Source organism: Chanos chanos, chromosome 8 (assembly GCF_902362185.1).
Source record: "Chanos chanos chromosome 8, fChaCha1.1, whole genome shotgun sequence".
Lineage (NCBI taxonomy): Eukaryota > Metazoa > Chordata > Actinopteri > Gonorynchiformes > Chanidae > Chanos > Chanos chanos.
The window spans coordinates 10,559,010-10,583,046 of record NC_044502.1 but is presented as its reverse complement, the minus strand read 5'-3'; the positions used below and the strand labels follow the sequence as shown (position 1 = coordinate 10,583,046).

Sequence of the window (24,037 nt, the reverse complement as noted above, 5' to 3'; positions counted from 1 at the left end):
GCACACACAAACTAGTAGCATTGTTTCATTATGATTGTATTATTTGTATTTTCCTGCTGGGTCTGCACCTATTGCACACCATGTGGCCATGTGGTCCTTGTAAAGTTTTTTTGGGAGTTTTTTCTTGGTCACTATGAGGATTAAGTCGGGAGGTGTCATCCTGTTTTGTTTGTTCTTGAGACTTTAAACAGTGATATTAACCTTTTTGTTGTGGGAGGGGAAAGAACTGTTCACCCACTCCCACCGCTGACATTTTTCCTGCCGGTACTAGGGATTGAACCGGCGACCCTCCGGTCACAAGCCCATGTCTCTAACCATTAGACCAAGGCTGCCAAAAGTGCTGTCAGAAGTGGGATTCGAACCCACGCCTCCATTCAGAGACCAGAACACTCTTGTAGAGGAAAGCCTTTAAGCCTTGAGTCTGGCGCCTTAGACCGCTCGGCCATCCTGACATAAGAAGTTGTTTTATCAGTTGTTAAGTAGTTGCTGCATAAAGCCAGAAAGAGGGGGAAAATTTCCAAATGACGTGAAGGGGGTTAGCGTTCAAATGACACATACGTGAGCACACAACAATAGTGCTGGTTTATCCTTTGCATGGTCGCAAACAAAAGAAAAGATGTGAATCAACGTACTTATATACTCGACTCACCATGCTTTGCTCACTAATGTTACCCATGCCTGCGTAATGGGTAAAAACGAATAATTTTCAAAACAGATGTAGAATATGAAATAGCAATGATGACAGAAAAAAAAAATCTTTGGCAAAGACAAGAGATTCACGTGCCGATGTCCTTTGACAACGCTCTGAAATGTTCTTGATTTTGTTGATATTAAATTCTGGGGCAAACTGCACTTGAAACAGTGTTTAGTCGATCACTGTTGATTAAGCTGAGCCTTAGGGGTGCTTCATTTCCAGAAAGTTAAATTGTGATCAATGAATTATGTGTGTATGAAGGGAAATGACACAAGAAACATTTGGACTGTTTGGGTCGTTGTGTAATGTTTAGAGGTGCAGTCACTTATTTACATTCAAATGCCCACAGGCTGGTTGATATTATGAAGCAACCTGTGGGCATTTGTCAGCAGCAGTTTCTATTGATGCTCCAATATAAAAATAAAACTCACCAATCATTTCACAGTCAGTGTGACATGGTGGCTTTATCATGACCAAAATGAGATTAACTGGTGATGAGAATCATAATCAAACAGGACAAGACTGGACAGACTGACTTAGACCTGGTCCATCCTGAAATAAGGGGTTAAAGTTTCCCTCAGTTGCCATGAGACCGATCTGTTGCCATGGCAAAAGCAAACGTCAGACATCGTCAAACTCATTTTGTGTGTAACCATACAATTTTTGAAGCTTTCATTCAATCGTCCGGAGCTAAAACGCTTCTTTTTTAATTGCTGGTGTGGAGATTTTTGTAACACCTGTTACCAGTTGCTTGGGGGTATCATTTCAACCCTGTCACACAAACTTTACTGACGCTACTTCAGACATATATTATCTCAGTACCAGTGTGTATGTGAACATTACACATGTATGTCTCTGCGCCCTTGTGGAGGGAGCTTTACATGAATTGTTCATAGGGAAGACTGTTTTGATATGTCAAAATAAAGGTGTTCTTATAGACATTTTCAGGCTTTTTGACGGCTTTTGACCAAAGGGCCTCTTGGTACTGATTGCTAATCAGGCAGAAAAGAATTTGCTGTGTGATATCAATTTGGAGTGTCACACTAATGGGTCTGAATAGTTATGTAAGTGAACAGTTTCAGTTCTTTATTTTTTGTAAAATTTGCAAAAAAAAAAATGTTAAAAATCTGTTTGAACTTTGTCATTATGGGGTATTGTGTGTTGAGTGACGGCGAAAAAGAAAAACCTACTTAATCCTACTTAATCTGAATTCTTTCTGAGGGCAGTGGATAGTACTGCTTACACATTAGTATTAGAATAGTTCCTTCATGCAATATGTAACGTACTGTTACATACTGCATTACTGGTTGCATTATTAAATTTAATAAATAATTTTGCTGGGTGTGAGGTATCCAGATTGATCCCCCGGGAGAGTGGTACATAGACTGATATTAAATGAACTGGAAACACACATGAAGCTGATACTTAACACTACACCTGGGTTTATATATCCATAATGATTATAACAATGATAATTCTGTAATACCTTGAACTGCTTATGCGATATTAGGTCTCAATAAGGCTGCAATGCTAAAATTATATTTTTATCTTGTTTCTTTTGTTTCGTTGATTAATTCAATTTCTCTGCAGGTTTGGCCCTGGATTTCTCATCATATTCAAAGTATTTGTCTGTCAAACATGATAAAAACCCATCTGTGACTATATCTATTTTTTATGCAAGCACTGACGATCAACAGAATTGAAAATTCTGAGTGATGAAGCACTACGATTCAACACAAGGATAGTCTACCCACTCAAGAGCAGCAATGCTTACCTACACAACCTTATCAGCATATTCATTATCATCAGCAAACCACACAAATACACAGGAAAAATGCTCATAATATTTGAAGTATCAACACTAAATATGTATAAAATCATCAGCGATAAATAAGCAGCCAATTTCATAATACTGCTAAAACATTTAAGTCTATAATAACTAGTCCAAATGAAAACAATGAAAAACTCAGCCGAATTCTTCAATGGTAGTTGTAATGTCACGACAGTGCGGAAAGTCAATACCAGAGTTGTAAGCGTATATGTAAAACTAATCAAATGGGAATTAATATTGATAAGAGTTATTCCTGAAAATGAAAGTTTAAATTAATTAAATGATTCATGACTTCAAATGCATCATTAACTATAACCCAGCACTCAGAGAAATGCTGGTTTTGAGATAACAGAACTCGTCCCGAAGGGAAATGGCGACGGTTATACTCATTTCAGTCAGCTGCCAGTGGAATCTTTTCAAATATATGGAATATTTAGGAATGTGCTTCTTTACCAGTTCTCTGAATAATCCCTAAATTGGAAAAGTCAAATATGGTTTAATAGACTGCAACACAAACATCACCATTCTTGAGATATGTTGTATCTTTTGATTTTGGGAATATCATTGGTTATTCCTATTCATTTTTATGAAAACACAAATCAACACACAGAATGAGCATTAACTTGTATAGCTTTTAACAGACCAAGATCATCACAACACAATACATGTATACATGTTTACATTTCTCAGTATCACAATTGTTGACTACGAATGTATGCAGAATGTTGCTTTTTTTCCACATAAGGTAAGTCATTTACAAAATAAATGAAAATACAAAGTGCATATACTCACAAAATCTCTCACATATCAGTGAATATAACAATACAAAATTAGAAGGTATCTAGTGTATCCACTGAAACAACAGAACAATTAAACATATGTACAAGACAAGTCTACAAATATTCATTTACGCTCACAGATCTAAAAGAATGTTGTCCACTGAATTTGAGACAGTCCTGAGTTGTGACATTCTGCAGCCATCTGTGTCTGTAGGGTATTTTATTCAACTTGTTTAAATGTAAAATACCTCTAAAGTCAAATATACAAAACAAGTAACCTGACACAGCCAACCACGTTGGGGGAAAAAACAAAAACAAACAAACAAACAAAAAAAACACACACACAAACTTTTCAAAATGTATTAAAGCTATTTTCAAAACTTCTTGGAAACAATGCAAAAACAACAAACCAGTTTTAACTCCAACTCATATGTATTACCGCATATTCTCTTTCACAGTTCATTTCCCAGTTTTGAAAAACAACAACAATACGATCACAGTGTCACTCTATAACGACACAACAAATATGTGAAATAAATGGCACTGTGCACAAAAAATACATTGCCTTCAGTCTGGGGCCATAGTTATGTAATTCTCTCTACTGCTGATTGTAGTGTGAGACTTCATTACAGTAGAGCCTTTTGCACTGCACAAACAGGCTCCAGAACACTTATTAGTATAATACAATCTACCAGCACTACCAAATTATGTAACATGCATAAAATGTACTCATGTACAAGTTCCTCTTGAAAGGAAAAAAAAAAAAGATGTTCACAGTCAAATTCTTGGTATACACTGTGTTTAATCATCCCACATACATATTTCCCACTGGTGATTGACATGATGTTTTTGTCAGTTTAGGTTCATTCCTGTGATGCAAATACAAATATGCTGAAAGATGTCGTGAACTGATTGTTGTTAATTTACTACCGCCATATTTGGCTTAACAATTGCCCAAAGTGAATTCTGCAGATTTCCAATCACTAAGCTAGTTTAATTCGAGCAACATAAGTGTTCATGTTCAAGCTTAATGCTTGAACTGAAACTGACTGTTTCTATCATCAAGCCAATGCTTTTGAGATTTTTTTTCTAAACCGGAAATCAAATGTAAGATTTTGTATGCCTGTCAGGCATTAGCTGCTTGTATTGATTATTACATTTGCTGTTTCAAAAGTTTAAAAATTGCACTAATGATTTAATAAACAAAGCAGTTTGGAAAAATCTACAAGGTACGGGAGATTTTTTTTTCAGTTTGGGTCCTTAGTGAGCCGCCATGTCACCAGGCCCCACGTCCAGTTGAGATCCAGATGGTCTCCGACAGCCCTGGGTCAAAGGCAAGACAACACTTCCCTCCGTGGTACTCAGATGGACCCGGAAATGTTTGTGTGCTGGTTGGATGGCCACAATGAAATGTCTCTTAAAGGTCTCACTGAGGATGATGTAGAGGAACGGGTTGATGCAACTGTTGGCGTAACCCATACTTATGGCAATGTTGTAAGCATAGGAAAAAGCGGGACTGGGTTTCTGCACGCCCAGGTGGACCAACTGAAGCACATAGTATGGCGCCCAGCAGATGAAGAAGGCAGAGCAGATTGCCACGGCCATGCGGGTCACCTTCTTGGTGCGGACTTTCAGGTTCCTAGGGGGCAGTGGTGCCACGGTGGTGGACATGTGCTGGAGCATTTTAAAGAACACCACGCAAATGACCACCATCGGTAAAGCAAAGGCCAGCACAAACTGGTAGAGCGTGAACCAGTAAATGTCAGTGGCTGGATTGGGCAACAGAAGAGCACATCCCACCAGACCGCTGCTGAGGGGCATAAGCCCGGTGTACATGAAAACAGGCGTTATGGAGAGAAGGGATAGAACCCAGACCAAACCCACCACGGCGCCAGCTACGAGCGGAGTACGGACGTGGTTGAAGCGAAAAGGGTGCACAGTGGCCAGATAACGGTCGAGGGTCATGACAATGAGAATATAAGTGCTGACAGTCTGGCTGTTGGAGTCCAGTGCAGTAATGACAGTGCACATGGTGGCTCCAAAGCACCAAGAGCCATTGCCAAGCAACTGGTGAATAAGAAATGGCATGCCAAGCAGGAAGAGCAGGTCCACGATGGACAGATTAAAGATGAAGATGTCAGGCACAGTCTGCTTGGCGCGACACTTGGTCTTTTTCACTATTGTGTAGATGACAATGCAGTTCCCAATAATACCCAAGAAACAGATGATCCCAAAGATACTTGGCAAAATGACGACTTTATACTGTTTTCTCTGGTCCACTAAGGAGCAAATGAAGAACGAAAGTATATTTGAGTAATTCAGTTATAAATGTAACATGTTATAGAGCAGCATATAAAAAGTACTACTGAGTAATGCCTCTTTCGACATACGCCCGTCTCATTTGTAAAAACTCCATCATTCCGCAGTGATTCCTAATGAAATAATGATAATGCATTTTGTAATGCGAGACCCCTTCAATGTTTGTACATTTTCAGAAGTTCTACGGTTTAATCAAATGTAATGGGGGGGAACATGACAGCCAGTAAACACAAAAGCAGTTAGAATTCAGTAGTATAACAATTTAAGACTAAATGGTAATATTACCAGGGAAATAATAAAACAATTACAACCCAATTACCGTCGACTCCCCCCAACCACTCACACCCACCGCGAGCCACTGCATACCTTCACCACATAAGAAATATTATTAAGCTGCAGAAAGTTCTACTGAGGTACTACGATAAACTGTAACTCTGCACGAATTTAAAAAGTAAAGAAGACCCTCAAGGGAAAGCAAATTATTCGAAGAAAAGCCAATGAGATAATCTGATAATATCCCACTTACCGATGTACTGTCCAGAAGAGTTCAAGTCTGTCAGGGACGAATTCCCATACGACATGTTAAAGAAATCCATGAGGAAGAAGATGAAAAGTATAAGCAGAAAAAATAAGGGATTGATATTACCATGAATTATGCAATGGAATTTAATAACAAGGTAAGTCTTCCTAGAAACATTTTTCTCACAAAGATAAACGTTGAAACCTTGTAGAAGTTCTGTTTGCCAGGATAAATTAATTACTCAGAAACAATACCACTTCACCAGAAACTTTCTCACATAAGACATGCAAAGAACTCAGTAAGCGAACATCCAGCCAAACATGTCTACACCCCACATGGATAATGAAACGTATGTGCCCCGTTCATCCCAAGGAAAGGGCAATCACGTTGGTTAATAAGAGAAAGTTTAAGGTGACACCTGCCGATAGAAGAGGGAACTACGCCTTTCTGACGTTTATCCAGTGGGTGATATAAATCGCGTAAGGATGTCACCATAAACACAGCACAAAACTTTTTAGTTAAATTTGGTTGAAGTTACGTCTACAAATATATCCCTCCTCCTTAGACATGTAAGACACGTCTGAATTTGTTACATCTTCTGTACCACATCACTGGACCATAATCTGCTTCATTAAGGAGTTCTACTAAATATGCTACCACTAGATGGCCCCGTACCCCTTTGATAACATACAGAGCCTGACCTCTCACTGTATACGATATTAACGTTTAGGTTTTATCGGTTTTCATATTTTTGAAAATATTTTAACGCTTCCAGTGATAAAACATGGGACATAACACTCAGACTATTAATGTGAAAACTGTATATGTAAGCGAAGCCCAGTGCTCAATATACAAAGTGTATTTATTTCAAGTCTCAATGTTTGAACAAGCCAATAAGTTGCAAACAAAGTAACAAAACAAAACAATACATATAATGGGAACGCTGTCATACTGTAAATTCTGTTTTGCCATTATAGTCTATTTATGGTGAGAGTTATTGACATACCCCAAAACGTCAAGGTGACAAGTATCGCGAGATTTTGTTAGACGGCTACAAGGGGAGACATAGGAGGAAGCGGAAACCTTTGCTCCTTGTTTCGTGAAGCTGTTTTTGAGGCTCTAAAATATTGCCCATACGAGCGATTAATAATCCAGAGTGTGTGTAATCTGTGGACCTCAACCAGTTATCTGTCCTCGGTGATCCAGATATACACCGAGGTGGCATTCCTAAGCTTGATTGCTGCCGTCTTTAGCCAGCCACACAGCAAGCTGCTTGCTAACGATCAGGGTGAGTCTTCTACTAACTGTTGGCTATATTGGGAATAGTTTTGATAGGCAAATATTCCCGAGTGAATGTGTATATTGTCAAAGATCGTGGAATGGGACTGCTGAGTTTGAAATAATACGTATCAGATTTCATAAATATGTGCATATAAATGTCTGGACCCGAATGCGACGAACTGAAAACAGCGCTATTGATGCTTCTGACATAAATTAATTGATTTTCTAAGCCAAATTAACTATCGCTGGGTTAAGGACTCATATTTCGCTGAAAACATTTGCCAGTGACGTTTTTGCTGCAATTTCCATCGCGGCGCAAAGACAGTGAAGGAAAACCCACTTCCCTTTATATCAACGTCTAGAACTTTCCCATGTGCGAAGGTGGTGGTGTTTCGGGCACTGAGGCACTCGATCTTGCGTATAACATTTTGTAGGCTTAAAATATATTAACTTTTCATCTGTATTAAGGGCGTTTTTATCAGATCACAGTGGTGTTAATCATGTCACAGCAGTCTACATGGCCTTCATCTTTCACAAACTCTAGTTTCCAAAGGCGGCATCCTTGCAGTCCGTTTGTTTTCCTGCCTGTTGCCAAGACTACTGTCTATGCATCTGACAGCCAAAACCTTGTCACTTTAGAGTGACCAAATGTATCTGCCGTCGCCCCGACTCCTTCCATACATCTGTTTGGTTATTTCTGGTAGTGGTCGTCCGTAGTTGGTTGCGGGAAATGTCAACACGTTTCCTTCCTCCTGTAGTTGTGGGTCCCTTTCAGGGTTGCCTAGTTTCAGGGTGCGGTTTCTTCAAACAGTTTAAGAACAGCAGTCGGTGTTTTTTTTCTCTCTCTCTCTCTCTCTCTCTCTCTCTCTCTCTCCATTTTGTGAAACAGTGACATATAAGAAGCTCAGGGCTCACCTTTCCTCTCGTTATCAGGTCAACGGATGCCATCCCAGCGTGAAGGACTGTACGCTCAACACGCCAAATAGAGGAGCAGTCTTTGGAGCTTTAATTCCATCAGCCCGTTACTATTTCTACGATTGCTTAAAGGAGTAATCTCATCGAGACGAACAGCTCCGAGAGTGGTTACCTGGCGCAAGTCAATACAAGTGTCCGTCAGTGCCTATCATGGAGGCCATAGCCAAATACGATTTCAAAGCCACTGCGGATGATGAACTTAGTTTCAAGCGGGGAGAGACACTAAAGGTAAACAAGAGTATTTTTCTTCCACTGCATGGGCTTAAGAAAATTCAAGATCATGTTTGAGGTTCAAATTATGGTTGGTTTTTGATTTGATGCTTTGTAAGGTTTCGAATGTTAACTCTCGATCACTGTCCAGTAGTTTGGGAATTGCTTTTGTGTCTCACATGTCTACCGCTCCCCCTCATAGGTGCTGTTAAGCCAGACAGCGTTCCTCGTGTTTACTTTTGGAATATCGTACTTAATACCAACATATCCCAGCGTCATGTGTGTTACGCAAGCGTGCATTTGATTGTTCAGTGGTAATTTAATAGTTTGTGTTGGCGCATATTTTAAAGAAACAGTAGACAAGGACGTCTCTCAGGCCTATACTATCGTCATCCTTTTATAGTATGTTTTTATAGCACTGTCAAACACAGAACACCGCTTTGCTACCTTGGTAGATATGACTGTTTAGTCAGACCGCTGTAAACGACTCCATAAACAGTATGCTCTATGTATTAGACGTGCATGATGACGAGAAACAAATCTGCAATGTTATTTAATACTGTTATTTAACAGAGCAGCCAAGCAAAGGATTTAGTCTAAAGGCTTTAGTGATCCTCTGTGCAATCATTGTCTTGTCACTGTCAGAGATACAAATGTATTAATAGAGTGGTTTAAGAGGCTGTATGGAAGGAACAGCCAATCAAGATATCAGTCATGTAGTTGAACTAGTCAAAATACTAATCCCTTATTTACCATAGAAAATCTCTGGTTGTATTTTCTTCACATTACTGCATTGTCACAGAATACTGTGATCTGCCCTCTGCTTTTCTTTCTTTCTTCCTTCCTTTTTTTTTTTTTTTTAAATTGTTTTACGATAACTAAGAGTTTTAATTTTATCACAGTAAGTTGATTCCAGGGTGATGTATTGATTTACAGCACTGAACTCTAATGGTGTTCATTACTTAAGCACTTCTGTCCTCTTTAGTACTTTGGTGTGGTCTGCTGTTCCCTTTTCTCATTTGTCTGGGACCTTTCTAACACTTCTTGTGGTCAGCTGTGTTTTACATTTGTTTCCTCTGTGCTCTCCATTCTGGTAGGAGTTGTATGATTATTGGTAGTGGTCAGACTGGGGACGCGACCAAGCACTGCAGCAAGTCTTATGATTTCTGATTTTTTTTTTTTTCCCCCTTTCCTTTTTTTTTTTTTTTTTTTTTGATGTAGTAGCAGCATGTGACCAAGCAGAAGAAATATTTTACAGTCTTTTCACATGACCGGCAAAAAAAGCCACAACAGTATTTTTTTTTTTCACCAATCGGGATAAAAAGTCCGTAGCCTTGTTTTGACACGGCAGGTTCTTATGACATTTCGTGACGGGACGTTTCCAAGAGGCTTCAGTGTTCTCGCTATGTGTAGTTTGCTAGTGTAAGCAAAGGCTAGATGAAATTTGTATTGACATTGGCAGTCATGCTGTAAGCCCAGTCGGACCTGCATTCCTTAACTTTTCCAAAAAGTTAAACATGTCACTCGGTCAGCTCTTCAGAAACCTTCTGCTGTTGACCTTGGATTAACTACAGTGTGGAAACCCTGTGATATCGTGGCTCTGATGAAAAAGATATAGTCGGAGTGGGAGGCGGCCAGCTCGCACCATCCCAGGGGTCTTTGGCTGTGTTAAGCAGGACATAAATATTAATCAGAGTGTGTGTTAGGCAACAGATTCATTGTAATGCTCTTAAGCCTTCAGTGGTGCGATGCACTTCAGCTCGGAACCGGACGGCGCGTTGCACAAGCGTTCCTACTCTGACGAACATGCATACATACACACACACGCACACACACACACACACTCACAGACCCCACTCCTGCTGCTGAAGCGAATCCATCCCTCCCCTCCAAATCTCCCGAGGCTCTGGCCCCGGAGGCTGGAGGGATTCTGGAGGGGATTCAGGAACGCTTGCCATCTTTTCCCCAACCCCTAATTGAATTTAGACCATGGAGGACTTGCTTTCAGGGCCCCCTTGGCCCTCTCTCCGCACAAACCACAAGCTTCAAAGCCAAAGGCACTCTGCATTCACAATGTTCCATTCCATTTCTAATCATCACTCCGCATACATGTTCTGCTTTTGCCTGATGCCAACTACAACATGATCAAAAAGTCTTCAGAGAGCATGGAGTGCAAATCAAGTCATCCCTCCCCCCTCCCCTTTTGACCTTCACACAGCCTGCACCCCATAGATGTTAGAACCTTTTGTCTTGGCACTCAAATCAAAGTCCATATTTATTCTCAGAGGTATTTTGTTCTATGTTGAAGGAGGTCAGAACAGGGCTAATTGGCATAATTTATCCTTTAAAGCTTTTTGTTGTTGTTGTTGTTGTTGTTGTTGTTGCTGTTGCTGCTTCTGTTTGTGTTGTTTTTATCTATTCCACCTCCAAATGGAAGCTGATGTTTGAGCCAGAGTTTGAACATAAAATGGCATTCATAATGTCCTGACATGTTGCCAGTTGTTTGGAGGCTTGTTCGCTCCTTGTCAGCTTTCTACTCTGTTCTCAGAGAGGCGCGTTGGATGTTTGGTGTTTTTTTTGTTTTTTTATTAAAGGAGACTGTTTTTCTGTTTAAAAGAGTTTGAAGACCTTAAAACTGTAAAACTGCCCATTTTACAGAGATAGGCTACTAAAGTGTGAGGAGGAGGATTTCTGGTGTTAATGCATCAAGGACACAGCTTTTTGGTTTTTTTCTCCTTTGGAGAACAGAGGTCTGTAAAGTGGCTCATCTAAATTTAGCCTTAAAGGAGTTAAAAGGGAAGGATCTAAAACTAAAACTTGACCACTAGCTGTGTGGCAGGGGAAAGATCAGTGAGACAAATAACATTTTTTTTATTGGGGGGGGGGGGGGGGGGGGGCATCCACTTGCCTTTTTGTTGTTAAAAATATCTTGGAGGATGTCACACTAGATTTATGGCACTCTAACAGAAGTATCTCTCATTGTTCAGAGTGATGAGTGATGCATTTCTCACATTTCCAACAGTGTTTGAGTTTTACACCGAGTTTGACGTACCTCGCGTTAGTTATCTCTTGTGCTCGTCTGGATTCTCTCATCAGATGTTGAATTTAGCCTCACGTCTGCATTGAGCGAAACTCAGTGTCATTCTCAAACACGCTCGCTAAAGCCAACGATCAAATGGAGGAGTGTGTGGAGAGGAACTGAAGAGCCATGTCATCTCTGCATGCTGTTGTTCCACTGTTTACATCTACCACTCAGAGCAGACGAAGAGAGAGAAATAGAGACAGGAAGTGGGAGGCTCTGGAGAGTTGGCGATGTTTATTTTCCCTCTAGCTCTGTGGTGAGAGCGCCACAAACAAAAACCAGCGGCTCTAGAGTTTAGCGAAGAAGAAGCAGAGGATATGGAAAGCTCAGATGGTTCTCACCATGTGAAAGATGGGAGGAATCTGAAGACTCTTGCCTGTGACTTCTCCATTCCATATGGTGTGTGTGTGTGTGTGTGTGTGTACACATACTCACTCTGGGATGGGGGGTGCCACCTCAGCAGGGCAAGGGTCAGAAGGGCTCCAATGTTATTTGGAGTTTTCAACACTGATGTCAATCTAAGAGGAGGGGGAAGAAAAAGAAGAACATGGCTGAAATATTGCTTACTTGCAAAATGTTTTTAGATTTTTTTTTTTTTTGGTCTTCTCATTTAGTTTAGTTTTTGTCTTGCATTTCCGAATTCTACTGTGTCTCTCCAACTTGAAGATACCATTAAGGTATCTTTCCCACTCAGGAATGTGTAACATACCTGTGCTTGTTCTATGCTGGGAACACCATATCTGTATGATGTACTATGGTTATCCCCTGCCGGCAGCTTCCATTAAAATGGAAGTTGTTGACCTAGAAAACAAAATCTTGCTAATTACTCCTCTCTACATCATGACTGCAGGGCTGTTACGTATGTTGTATCTTGTTTGCTGCTTTGAACATTCAACTCCAAGGACTCGCTCGTCTTCTAGCCTTTTGGAAAGGTCCCTGCTTGTTACCGGTGAAACTCAGAGACTTGTTCTTTGATGAAATTCCGGCATTCTCCCGGGATTTCATTGTCTCTTTTTTTTTTTTTTTTTTTTTTTTTTCGTTTTGTTTTCATTTGAGGGAGGTTTGAGGTTTATGGTACACCTCTCTATTTACTTCAGTTTCCCAACACCACCTGGGAATTTTCGCTGAGAGACTGAGAGATTCCAAGATTTAAAAAAACTAGCCTCCAGAGCTCTCCGTTCAACTCGCAGTGCAGTTGGAATGCCAAAGTCAGACAGGGATTTTGAAACATTAATAAATTCTGCAGTTGGCGGCTGTTTGGCCTTGACATTCTCTTTTTAAATGTTTTTTTTCTCATTTCGTTTACTCCTCTTGCCCTTTTGTTCTAAAAGGAAAAAAAGAGAAAGAAAGACTGACTGTAATGTCGTTTTGTGGTCGAGCCATTGTGCTGGAAATTCTAAAGGACGCGGGCTTCGGAAGATTATGTGTAATTTGAGGGGTCTTTGTCTCTGGCTTGGCAAGTTACTATTGTGGTTTCTGGCAAAAGACAAATGTCATTAAAGGAGAGTAGGTGGTTGTTATTTTATCACCTGCGATGACGCAATGAAACCCTTGAGAGAGCCCACAGCCAACAGAACAAGGCTTACACATCTCTGCCTGTGTATTCTTTTTTTTTCTCTCTGTATATCTTGTGATTGTGGAGGAACTTCACTCATCGTTTTCATTCGGTCAGACAGATTTGTACAGATACAAGAGGAACGCGCTCACCCGTCTTTTTTTTTTTTTAGTTTCCAATCCAACTGGAGAACAATTCCATTAAAAAAAAAAAGTCATGTTTTGTGACGTTTGTCTTGATTTGCGGGTTGTTAAAAATGTGGTTGCAAAGAGCGTTCTGTTGCACAGGCTCCCTAGTGATTTCCCTTTGTTTTAATCCACTCGAGTGGCTAATATCTGGAAGCGTGTGTGCCATTGAGCTAAAGATAGGTTGTGTGTACGGCGTACTTCTGGGGGGAAAAGTGGTCAGTGTGGAATGACGCACCACAGTGCAGCCTGCTCGCTCGTTCTCCTCCAGCGGTGAGTCATCCCTGTCCTCTGTCACGAACAGGCATGTCACTGCTCCGCGCGCTGCTGCCTCCCGGCACACGGGGGGGGAAAAAAAACGCTAACCGCTGTCGAGACCTCCGCAGCTTGACTTGCCCGTTTTAGGTGTCAAACACACAGTCATTGAGTAATTCACCGCTTGCAGGCATTCTCTGTTTTTGTTTTGGTTTTTTTTATTGTTGTTGTTTCTTTGTTTCTCTGGGGTTTTTTTTTTTTTATTATTATTGGTAGACTGCTAAGGATGTCCACCAAGTAATGCTGGTTGCTTTTAAACAACCACTAGAGATGAGATCAGTGTGTGTGATCTTCTGATCCCATGATTATTGTGTAAGAGTCATAGATCTCTCTCTCTCTCTCTCTCTCTCTCTCTCTCTCTCTCTCTCTCTGTCTCTAATGCTGTAATCCTACCAAGCTGTCAGGGATCTTGTTAAAAGTGCCTGGCTAAAGCTGGTATTACAGTGGCATGACGCCTCTTGAGTACGCTCTCCAGGGACTCGCTGACTGTCTCAGGAATCAGCAGCCTCGGCCGCAGCCGCGGCAACCACAGTTGCACAGAACTGCCCGGGAGACAGCCAGGGGTACGAGGCGCTAGTGCTGAGTGCTATCTTTTCTTCCGCGACTTTGATTAGGCAGTGACTTCATTGGCCGTGGAGAAGACCCGAAGTGACCCAGCAGCTCGCGGCTGTCATCTAGCCCGCGCTCAAATGTGACTGATCACTGCCAAGAAAAACAGGCTCTTGCCCAGAAGTCTAATGCCTGCAGATTTGGCTAGCACAATCAGGCTTTCTGCGACACACTTTGAAGTTCTGGAGCAACTTAATGCTCTCAGAGATGTGCAGAATTCGGGGAAAAGAACGCCATCGGTTTATAGACTGGCATTCTAGCCTGGGTACTATTCTCATTACTAAGTGTACTCGTGTAGATGTGGCAGCCTGAAAAGGAACTTTGATCATTACATGCGTCATGTGGCATTTATGATCATACAATAAGGACACGTCACCTATCTCAACTTGTGAATGTATAACCATAAGCCATATTTTGTCGAGGGAAAAACACGTTTGCCACTGTTAGTTTGTTAATTTGCTGACAGAGCCAGTTAGTTGATGGTCGTTTTGGATTTTATACCCTGAGCACATCTGAGCCCATGTGCTTACCATATACAGCAGGATTAACTGGTGTCTTTTTTTTTTTTTGGTCCTGTGAGCCTTGACTCCTGTTAGATGACTTTTGTCCCATCTCGCATTGAGCTGTCGACTTTTGCATGTAGCTCCCAGATGTGTAGGCCTATTTTCCAAGCTATGTCAAACATCTCTCCACCGCCTCCTTTTATTCTTGAACAGCCGCAAAGCACGTCTTTTTTTTTTTTTTTTTTTTCTTTTCTTCCCCAGCTTGCCGCCATAAGACTGAATTCAGGATAGTCTGAGTGCCACCGTGAACATATATTGAAATGGAGAAGTTTACCTCAGTTCCCCTCAGTTTTTACCGCTTTGACAGGCCGCTATAATCTGATAGCCCGCCGGACTGCTGCAGTGTCTGTGCTTTCTATCCATCCCTCTCCCCACCATCATTTCCACCCATGAAAAAAAACCCAAAAAACACCCCAGTTCTTTCACCCACACAATAACTGCAGACTTCCATTTTTTGCGAATGTAGAGCAGGCTAACAGAACGTAGCCTGCTAGGTGAAACCCTGAGGTAAAATTTCTGGAACGCAGGTGTTAATGATCATTTTAAACCGCGAACCTCCTGTTTATTTCCTCCTCGATTTGTAGGTGTCGGTGGTTATGACGAAGTCTCCACTACAGAACCATGTATGGTGTTTTTTGGTTTTTTTTTTTTCATTGGCGCTGTTACTGCTGTCAGAGCGCTGCTTCACTGTGCGGCCCATGGGACGTAGGCTAATGCTCTCTGTGTGTAGAGAGGTGTTAGAGTTTGCTGCAGCCCACAGATTGGTAGAATTATCAGACACCGGACCTATTGTGGTATGTGTGACTCTTTTTTTTGCTTCCTTTTTTTCCTGCTTCTTCGAATCAATTGTAATAAGAAGGACGGGCTAAGCTAAGAGGACGGTTTACACATGAGGATGGGGCGAGGTGTTGCGAGCAGTGGGCTATGCTTTGTACCCCCCCCCCCCCCCATCAGATTGTGTTTTCTCTTTATTCATTTTCCTTCTCCTTTTTTCAGTTCATCACACAGCTATCTGCCACGTAGATGTTCTTAAAAACACTTTAATTATAGATAACTTGTGCCCTACTTGACACTTTTTTTGTGTTTTCTATGGGTCAGGAGATGATGTCTCAGATTGGAGCACAGAGCAGTCTCACCTCTCTTCCCCTCGTTCACACGAATAGCCACACATACTCCACAGTCCACGGAACGGAAGACAAAAACAGCACATCCACCTTTTTCCTTTAACATCTGTCTTTTTTCCCCTCTCTTTCATCAGAGCTGTAGCTCTTAAGCAGTGGGCTCTCACGTGTCAAAAGGTCATGTTAATATTTGGAAGTTATGAATAACATGTTTTTCCATATAAAAATCGTGATTATTTGCGTATATCTTAGTACAGTTTTAAAGCTTTTCTTAACTGTTAACCAGAGAGGACCCGGATAGGGGTCCTTTTGGAGACCGCTCATAAAAAAAAACCCAAAAAAAAAAAACGGTGAACTAAAAGAAAGACGGAGTGGCTCTGTGTTTTGTTTTTGTTTGGCCTGTTTTTGTTTTGTTTTTTGTTTGTTTTTTCTTTTTCTTTTTTTTTTTTTTTTTTATTATTCCTCCTTATTCTTATTCTTTTTGAGGCCACTGAACAAAACTTCAAGCCTCACTCAGTGGCATTGTTTTGTGGACAGTGGTATTGTGTATGACAAAGGAGTCAGCCTCTCTGTCTTTTCACACGCACTCACGCACACGCACGCACGCACACACACACACACACACACACACACATCCTCACTCAGTTAATAGTCAAGCAGAGCCTTATTTCCTACATTTAGCTTAATTAGTTTTCTCAGCCATCTCTCCTAATGCACAGGGACTCTGTCTCTCCTGTGGAAGGGGGGGCTGATTACCTTACCTCATTTCCATCTCCTCAGGACAGCTTCCCTCCCACGCACGCACGCGCACACACACACACACACACACACACACACACACACACACACACACACATGCAGTTGGCATAATGGCAATAAGTATTGCACACTTGTACACGGATGACTCACATATTCAAATATTTTCTTTCTATATTAGGAACCGGTCATTTGCCCCACACCAGAGCCGCTTGCGCTAACGCTATATCTGTTGACCCCTGCCTGCTATCTGCACGAGCGTGCCAGGTCGTGCTGGGTTCACTGGAACAGTCAGGCCGTGTTAACAGTCTGATCATGTAACATGCGTGATCAGACACCGTAACGTGTCATAGGGCACGGATCCCCACACTTCCGTCAACACGGCCCTGCTGATAAGTTCACGCATACGCTTCCACACATTTGGGCTGAGTTAAAAAAACAAAAAACGTTGGACGTTATCCATACGCACCCCCCCCCCCCCCCCCCCCCCCCCAACACTCACACACACACACACACACCCAGCACATTTATTCTGCCCTCTCACTGCCTAGCAACAGCGATCTCCTGAGAGACAGTGAGCTGCTGGCAGCATGCACCGGGAATGGGAATTTTAGTGATGTGGGAGAGTATGGAGAGCTCTCTGACATCTGTGTGCCAAAAGCCAAGTCTCCCAGTATTACAGTGGTCTGGGGGGGATACGATTTTTGGAACCAGGGCTGGTAACCTCTTTTTCCCTTCCCTCCAACCACCCCCCCAAATCCGCTCTCTACTTGGAACAGAAGGCCCCTCCCTCCGTCCTTAATCTCTCTCTCTCTCTCTCTCTCTCTCTCTCTCTCACTGTCTCTCTTTCTCTCTCTCTCTCTCTCTCTCTCTCCCTCTCTCTCTGTTTGTTTGTTTATCTTTCCCGACTAAATCTGTGCACAGTGCTGTGAGGAGATTTTCTGAGAGTCTCTGAAATTGGGGCAGAGTTTGCATATGTGTAGGTTTTTTTTTCACTCTCTCTCTCTCTCTCTCTGCACTTTCACACACAAAGGAAGAGCATACAGTAGTGTAGAGAAAGAACCCATGGGTGGTTTCAATTTTTGGATTGGAGGTGTTCTTCAGCATAGTAAGGAGGAGGCTCTTTAAAAACAGATCGTTTTGGGAGTTATAATAAAGTACAACTTCGTCTAATAGATGCAGCGACAAACGGTATCTTGATAGGATAGGTGTATTACTCGTAGTAGGGAGGTTAAGGTGTTGTGACCTAAAAATGAATGAAGTTGAAATGTCTGAGTGAGAGAGCTTGTGTTTTCGTGACTCATCCTACAGCATGCACCAGCAGCGTGCGTGGAGAGAACACACTTAATTCTTTTGCATTTACAAATCCACCAACAGGAAGTCAAGCAGAAGCAACTAAGCTTTGCGGCTTTATCACTGCGTGCTATTAAAACTAAACACGAGAGAGGTCCTTTAGTTACGTCATTAACAAAATTCCATCGACGACAATAAGAAGCTCGCCTTTTTGTTTTTTTTGTTTTTTACAGTGTGGCGTTTTTTTGTCGTTGTTCGTTTTGAATAAGTTATGTTCTACAAATTTGTAAATTGAGCACTTAACCGTGGCGTTAGTCGCATACCACTAAAACAAAAGCGTGACATGGGTTTCAATTTAATTTTCCAGTCGTGACATGACATGAGAAAGGTCACTAAGATCTCTCTTCCATTCTTATAACCCTCTACATTGTTTGCCATACTGCTTGTTTACAATAGCATTCTCTTTCACTTGCGGCCAGGGAAGAGAGGCGCCATAATTCGGCAGAAGAGAAGGAAGATTAATGGCTGTTTACTGAGTGGCTGCTTACAGACAGGAGAAGTCATCTCTTTCTCTCTCTCTCTCTCTCTCTGTCTCTCTCTCTCTTTCTTTCTTTTTCAGCGCAAGAGAATGTTCTAGACCAGAGCAGAAAACCGTACTTCCTATTAACCTCAGTTTGGCATCTTTGTGGTTGAGTTAATGGTAATTCATAGGCACTTAGATAAAAGTCAAAACATCTACATCACCACTGTCACCTCCTCCTTCATGCATTTTTTTTTCTTTTTTAAGTTTCACTTCTGAGATGGTAACTGGTTTGACAACCATTATAGTGAGAGCATGCCTGGCCTTAGATTAATATCACACATGGCATTGGTATCAGCTAAGTTCTGCTCTCTCAGACTGCTGGCGTAGTGCTGAAAGCTCAGCTAAACCGATCAATGGACTTCTTCTTAACCTATATTCTAGTGAGGCCGTGAATGACACTCACCCTCCCACGCTCTCCTCGAACAGGTTGATAGAAACTTAACCAGATTTTTTTTTTTTCGTAGTCATAATACGAAGAAGCCTTTATAAAGGATGCTACTGAACTTGAATTGAAAGCTTGCGAAATGCAGTTTGACCTCTCTACTCAAATAACGGCACTCCTTTCTGCCGTAAGGCATTTTAAAACAGAGTTTCGGTAACTGGTGGCAACCTAGCTCTCATTTTATACTAATCATGTTGTGCATTTTGTCATTTTAATTTAGGTTTTAAATGAAGAATGTGACCAGAACTGGTACAAGGCAGAGCTGAATGGAAAGGAAGGATTCATCCCTAAAAACTACATCGAAATGAAACCCCATCCGTAAGTATCATCCTGATTTGATTTTTCCGTCGACTCAATGAACTTAAAATATTTATCTGACATCTGCTTGATTGGTCCCTTCTCTCTGTCGACCACACCCGTTGCGACGTGATGTGGCATTCGTGCAGTTCATCATCACCCAGTTTCACTAATGTCTTAACCAGCACAAGCAGAACGAGTAGGACTGCAAATTACCTCGGTGTCTTCTGGTATAAGGAATGAACGGCAAGGAAAAAGAGTTATATCCTTTCCTCAAATTATATCCCATGTTGACAGAGATATCTTTGAGGTCTGAGGTTAGCAGTTTTTTTTTTTTTTTTCAGACTCATGAACCCTTTGGCCTAAAAGATTTGGGTTTGGCACTGTAGTCTGGTCTGTATTTGAAAAGCCTTCATCATGTGGCGTCAGAACGGAGCTCTTTTTGCTGTGTCAGACATCCAGAGTTTTCTCTGGGAAGCTCTCGCCGCTGCCCTGGACTCGAACGTAACTTAAGATGACTCCACAATCCTGGTTCTCTCAATATTAATGGGGCTTGGGGTTTCTTTTTTTTTTTTTCTCTCTCTCTCTCTCTCTGTTCAATCATCCCATTTAGCTGATGGCAAGGAACCCGGAAATGGCCAAACTGGCTCGAAAGACTCTCGGGGGGCCGTTTCGTCAGACACGTCTCCGAACGTTCTTCTTAAAACCTCATGGCTAAAGCGAGACCCCCTCTAACGAAACGCGCTTTCCATTTATTCGCCTATTTACCCTCCCATTCAGCACCCTCTGAACTGACCGTGTATTTAAAAACCCGCTCGTGACTAACCGCGCCTGTGCGCATCTGGTCCCGCTGCATCACGGTAGCGTATGAAGACAGATTGCTCTCTTGTCTGTAGGGGCAGTGGAGCTGACTCATTTGTTTGGCGTAGTCGGTGCCCACAGGCTGATGTATCTCTTATTGTCACGCTGCGGTAGAGTACTCGAGCTGTTGTAACTGCAGCCAGTCTCTGACAAGGGCATTTTCTCATTTCACCCTTGCTGGCAGGGAGAGGTCCCGCTCTGTGAGCCAGGCTGGCTGGATAAAGAGATGCAGTGCTTTTGTCAATGAAAAGAGAAGCTTGTCATAGTCCAGAGTGACTAATGGGGCGAGAGAGCAGCCTGACCCGCCCCCCCCCCCCCCCCCCCCCCACCGCACGGCCCGAGGTCAAAGGCCTACTCGTGCTAATTAGACTGATTACAACGAACCGTGCTGCACTGCAGTAAAGAGTCCTATAAATGGACTTCTGTCACGTCTGGGGGTTTTTTTGTTTGTTTGGGTTTTTTTTTTTTTTCTCCCCCTCACATGCCCAGTGATGTTACCTTTGATTAAACAGTGCTGTGTATCAGGGGGCGCCTCCGGTTAATATAGTCACAGGATTTTCTGTCTTTTCTGTCATAGCTCAGTGGGTGTAACTGTTAAATGGGGAAATTTTACAGATGCAAAAACATCCTGTGGAATGGAACTATCAGCACGTGATTTGGTACCCTATTGATTTTGTACTTGGCTTGAGTGGAAAGCAAAGATGGCTGTCAAGAAATAGTATCTTGCAAAAGTTTTCATCACGTAAGGGGAAAAAGAACATTTTGGAGCTTTGAAAGGTTAACAAAACTGCTAATCACCCTTAATCATTAGAAATTGCACCTCTGTAAGGTCCTCACCTATGCTCTCCTTATGTCATTAGCCACCTGTATGTCTGCACTGCTCCCCATATCAGCCTTTATGTTGTCTTTTATAGCCTGAAGGGTTTTTGCGTCCTGGTACATTAAGTATTATTAACTTAGGCATGTTCTTTCTTGTGTAGTGCTTCAGTTGATGAGATTTAAATTAGCATTAAAAGACTATCTTAACCAGGTTTAAAAACACTTTCATCACCCACTAGTGATTATTTCAAGGGGGGGGGGGTACACAACTCTCATGGCGATTTAATGCATTCATCCTCAGCGCAGTACAGCTCAGGAACACGATTATTACTTTGCACCCGGAGGTCAAAGGATCAGGAGATTGAAGCAGATTACTTTGAACTGTTGCTCGGCAGGGTCATGAACTTTCCGTGTTTAACGTGTTGTTGTTGGGTTTGTTTTGTTTTGTTTGATTTTTAACGTCCGTGCTCTCCGGTGGACACAGGTGGTTTTACGGGAAGATTCCCCGGGCGAAGGCGGAGGAGATGCTGAACAAACAGAAGCACGACGGAGCTTTCCTCATCCGGGAGAGCGAGAGCGCGCCGGGAGATTTCTCACTATCTGTCAAGTAAATTCATTTCTCCTTCTCTCTTCTGTTCTCTTTTTACTCCTCCCGTCAGACGGACACCGCAATAGACTCTCCTTGTCTGTCTTTTCTCTGTGAATGTCTACGGAGAATAGCAACTCAGCCACCATCGTATTGATTCACTGTTGTGAATCTGTTGATTGCGTCGCGGTTTCCATTAAGCTGGTCAAGCCTTTCAGAACAGACGTAAAGTCAACACGCTGCCTGCTAGCTATCATAATAATTACCCCTTTAATGTTGTCTCACCCTGTGGACAACCAAATAGTTCTGCATATATTAGCATATCAGTGCTTTTACCAAGGCATAGCAACTGCTCCACCAGCGGTGAGCGTTTTTCATTTAAGTTGAATATTTTGACTATTTAAAATGATTCGTATTTTCCCAGAAGTAGGATCCGTTATCTGATCATGCCAAAATACACCTGTTTTTCAGAATTTTAATTTTGTTTTGTTGTTTTCAGCAGGGTGTGTGTGCTCGTGTGTACGTGTGTGTGTGTGTGTGTGTATGAGAGAGACAGAGAGAGGGGGGTTTTGAAAATCTAGGCCAGTGCAATGTAAATCATTCATGCAGCCCTGAACAGATGGTTACTGATACTGATACTCTGAGATAAACAGAGTCAAAGGAACAGAAAGAATTGCTGCACCCAGAATACATAACAGTAATAAACAATACAATAAACATTTTATTTTTGCTCCCCCCCCATTTTTAGATTTGGTAACGATGTTCAACACTTTAAAGTTCTTCGAGACGGCGCGGGGAAATATTTCCTTTGGGTTGTCAAATTCAACTCGCTCAACTCTTTAGTGGACTATCACCGTTCCACCTCAGTGTCCAGAAACCAGCCCATCTTCCTCAGGGACATCGAACAGGTCCCTCAGGTAGGCTTTCGACCAAACCACACCTTCACAGTTATTGCTTATGACATTTTCATGGAAAGGTCAGCCACATGCCATAATCGGAAAACATCCCTCTTTACACGAATGTGCACTTTGAGTTCATGAATAGCTTAAATTTTTCTACACTGCTAAAAAAAAAAACAAAATCAGGGATGAACCTCTGATCTGTGGTGGAGCTGGGTTTAATCCGTCGTGTTTTCAGAACGCTTTAATGCAGTATTCCCTAAAATTGTGCCTGTGCCGTATCTAATCCTTCCCTCTCTTCTTCGTCCCAGCATTCCACGTACGTACAGGCGCTTTTCGACTTCGACCCTCAGGAGGACGGGGAGCTGGGCTTCAGACGCGGAGACTTCATCCAGGTCCTCGACAACTCCGACCCCAACTGGTGGAAGGGAGCGTGCCACGGGCAGACGGGAATGTTCCCTCGTAATTATGTCACACCCGTAAACCAGAATCTGTAAAAAAAAAAAAAAGAAAAGAAAAGAAAGAAAGGAAGAAAAAAAAAAAATACCCCTAAAAAAAAAAAGGAAAAGAAAAGCAAAAGTTTAAAAAAAAAAAGAAAGGAAAAAAAAAACTGTCCATTCTCCCACTTACACCCAAGGACTTTCAGCTGGGTTGCCATGGAAACAGAGACCTTTGTGAGGCTGAGCGGGGAGGGGGGTGGGAGGCCAAACTGTTGCTGTGTATAAGGATGACCAATAGAGACAGACTGTGTCACTGCCATTGGTTGCCATTATAGCGAATGCTATACCCGGAGGAGGAATGAGTGTTGAGGACTGATGAAGTTGTGAGCCAAAATTGAGCTTTTGTTAGTTGCACTCTGAGACTCCCGTAGTTATTCTTGTCCTCTCAATCTCTCTTTCTCTCTCTTACGTTTTCCTTTTTTGTTTTTTTTTTTTTTGTTTCATTTCCTTCTAATATTAAACATCGTAAACTGTGCTAAGAAAAATTACCTTTTTTTTTTTGTTTGTTTTTTTGAAAAATTGTAAATGAAAGTATTATGGTCAGGAAAAAAAAAACAGACTTGATGAGTGTCAGTAGCAATGAGTTGGCGAAAGACCAAAAGTACCTGAGCATTCTCACCCAAATCTGGGGCAGCATAAATGAAAATCTTGAAGAAATTCCAGCTTTTTATTGTAGACATACATTATCTTTGGAATGCTTTGGTATTTTTACATATGTTTATTGCTGTTTTACATTTAATTCTTGTGTTTAATTCTTTTCATAAACAGACATCCTTCTCATGCTAATTCTAATTTTACTGCAGGTTTTGGAGCACGTGTTAAGTAATATGACCCAAAGCTACTGTCACTGAATGTTTAATAAGAAGAAATCCATGTCCCACTCCTCTAAATGATTCTTTCTGAGGAAACGGAATGAAATTGACTAAGTAGGAATGTCTGGAGGCAGTGTATCTACTGAAGAA

General features: G+C 41.8%; 2 protein-coding genes and 1 non-coding gene across 3 annotated transcripts; 1 reads left to right on the top strand and 2 right to left on the bottom strand.

Annotated features, from left to right (window-relative positions):
* Positions 1-341: 341 nt before the first annotated feature.
* Positions 342-452, bottom strand: trnal-caa (transfer RNA leucine (anticodon CAA)). Its single transcript has 2 exons — positions 415-452; positions 342-387 (listed from the first exon to the last, which is right to left on the bottom strand). It is a non-coding gene; the product is annotated as a tRNA-Leu (tRNA).
* Positions 453-4,564: 4,112 nt separating this feature from the next.
* Positions 4,565-6,204, bottom strand: mchr1a (melanin-concentrating hormone receptor 1a). The gene is made up of 2 exons (XM_030782842.1): positions 6,150-6,204; positions 4,565-5,583 (listed from the first exon to the last, which is right to left on the bottom strand). The coding sequence occupies exons 1-2, from the start codon at positions 6,202-6,204 to the stop codon at positions 4,565-4,567; spliced, it is 1,074 nt and encodes a 357-aa protein (XP_030638702.1).
* Positions 6,205-7,225: 1,021 nt separating this feature from the next.
* Positions 7,226-23,072, top strand: grb2a (growth factor receptor-bound protein 2a). The gene is made up of 6 exons (XM_030781953.1): positions 7,226-7,431; positions 8,358-8,627; positions 19,334-19,431; positions 21,575-21,697; positions 22,425-22,593; positions 22,887-23,072. The coding sequence occupies exons 2-6, from the start codon at positions 8,550-8,552 to the stop codon at positions 23,070-23,072; spliced, it is 654 nt and encodes a 217-aa protein (XP_030637813.1). The 5' UTR covers positions 7,226-7,431; positions 8,358-8,549.
* Positions 23,073-24,037: the final 965 nt, after the last annotated feature.

Coding starts and splice junctions, on each gene's coding strand:
- grb2a (XM_030781953.1), top strand. CDS start 8,550: ATGGAGGCCATAGCCAAATACGATTTCAAAGCCACTGCGGATGATGAA. Junction 8,628..19,333: donor AGCGGGGAGAGACACTAAAG/GTAAACAAGAGT, acceptor ATTTTAATTTAG/GTTTTAAATGAAGAATGTGA. Junction 19,432..21,574: donor ATCGAAATGAAACCCCATCC/GTAAGTATCATC, acceptor CGGTGGACACAG/GTGGTTTTACGGGAAGATTC.
- mchr1a (XM_030782842.1), bottom strand. CDS start 6,204: ATGTCGTATGGGAATTCGTCCCTGACAGACTTGAACTCTTCTGGACAG. Junction 5,584..6,149: donor CTCTTCTGGACAGTACATCG/GTAAGTGGGATA, acceptor TTTGCTCCTTAG/TGGACCAGAGAAAACAGTAT.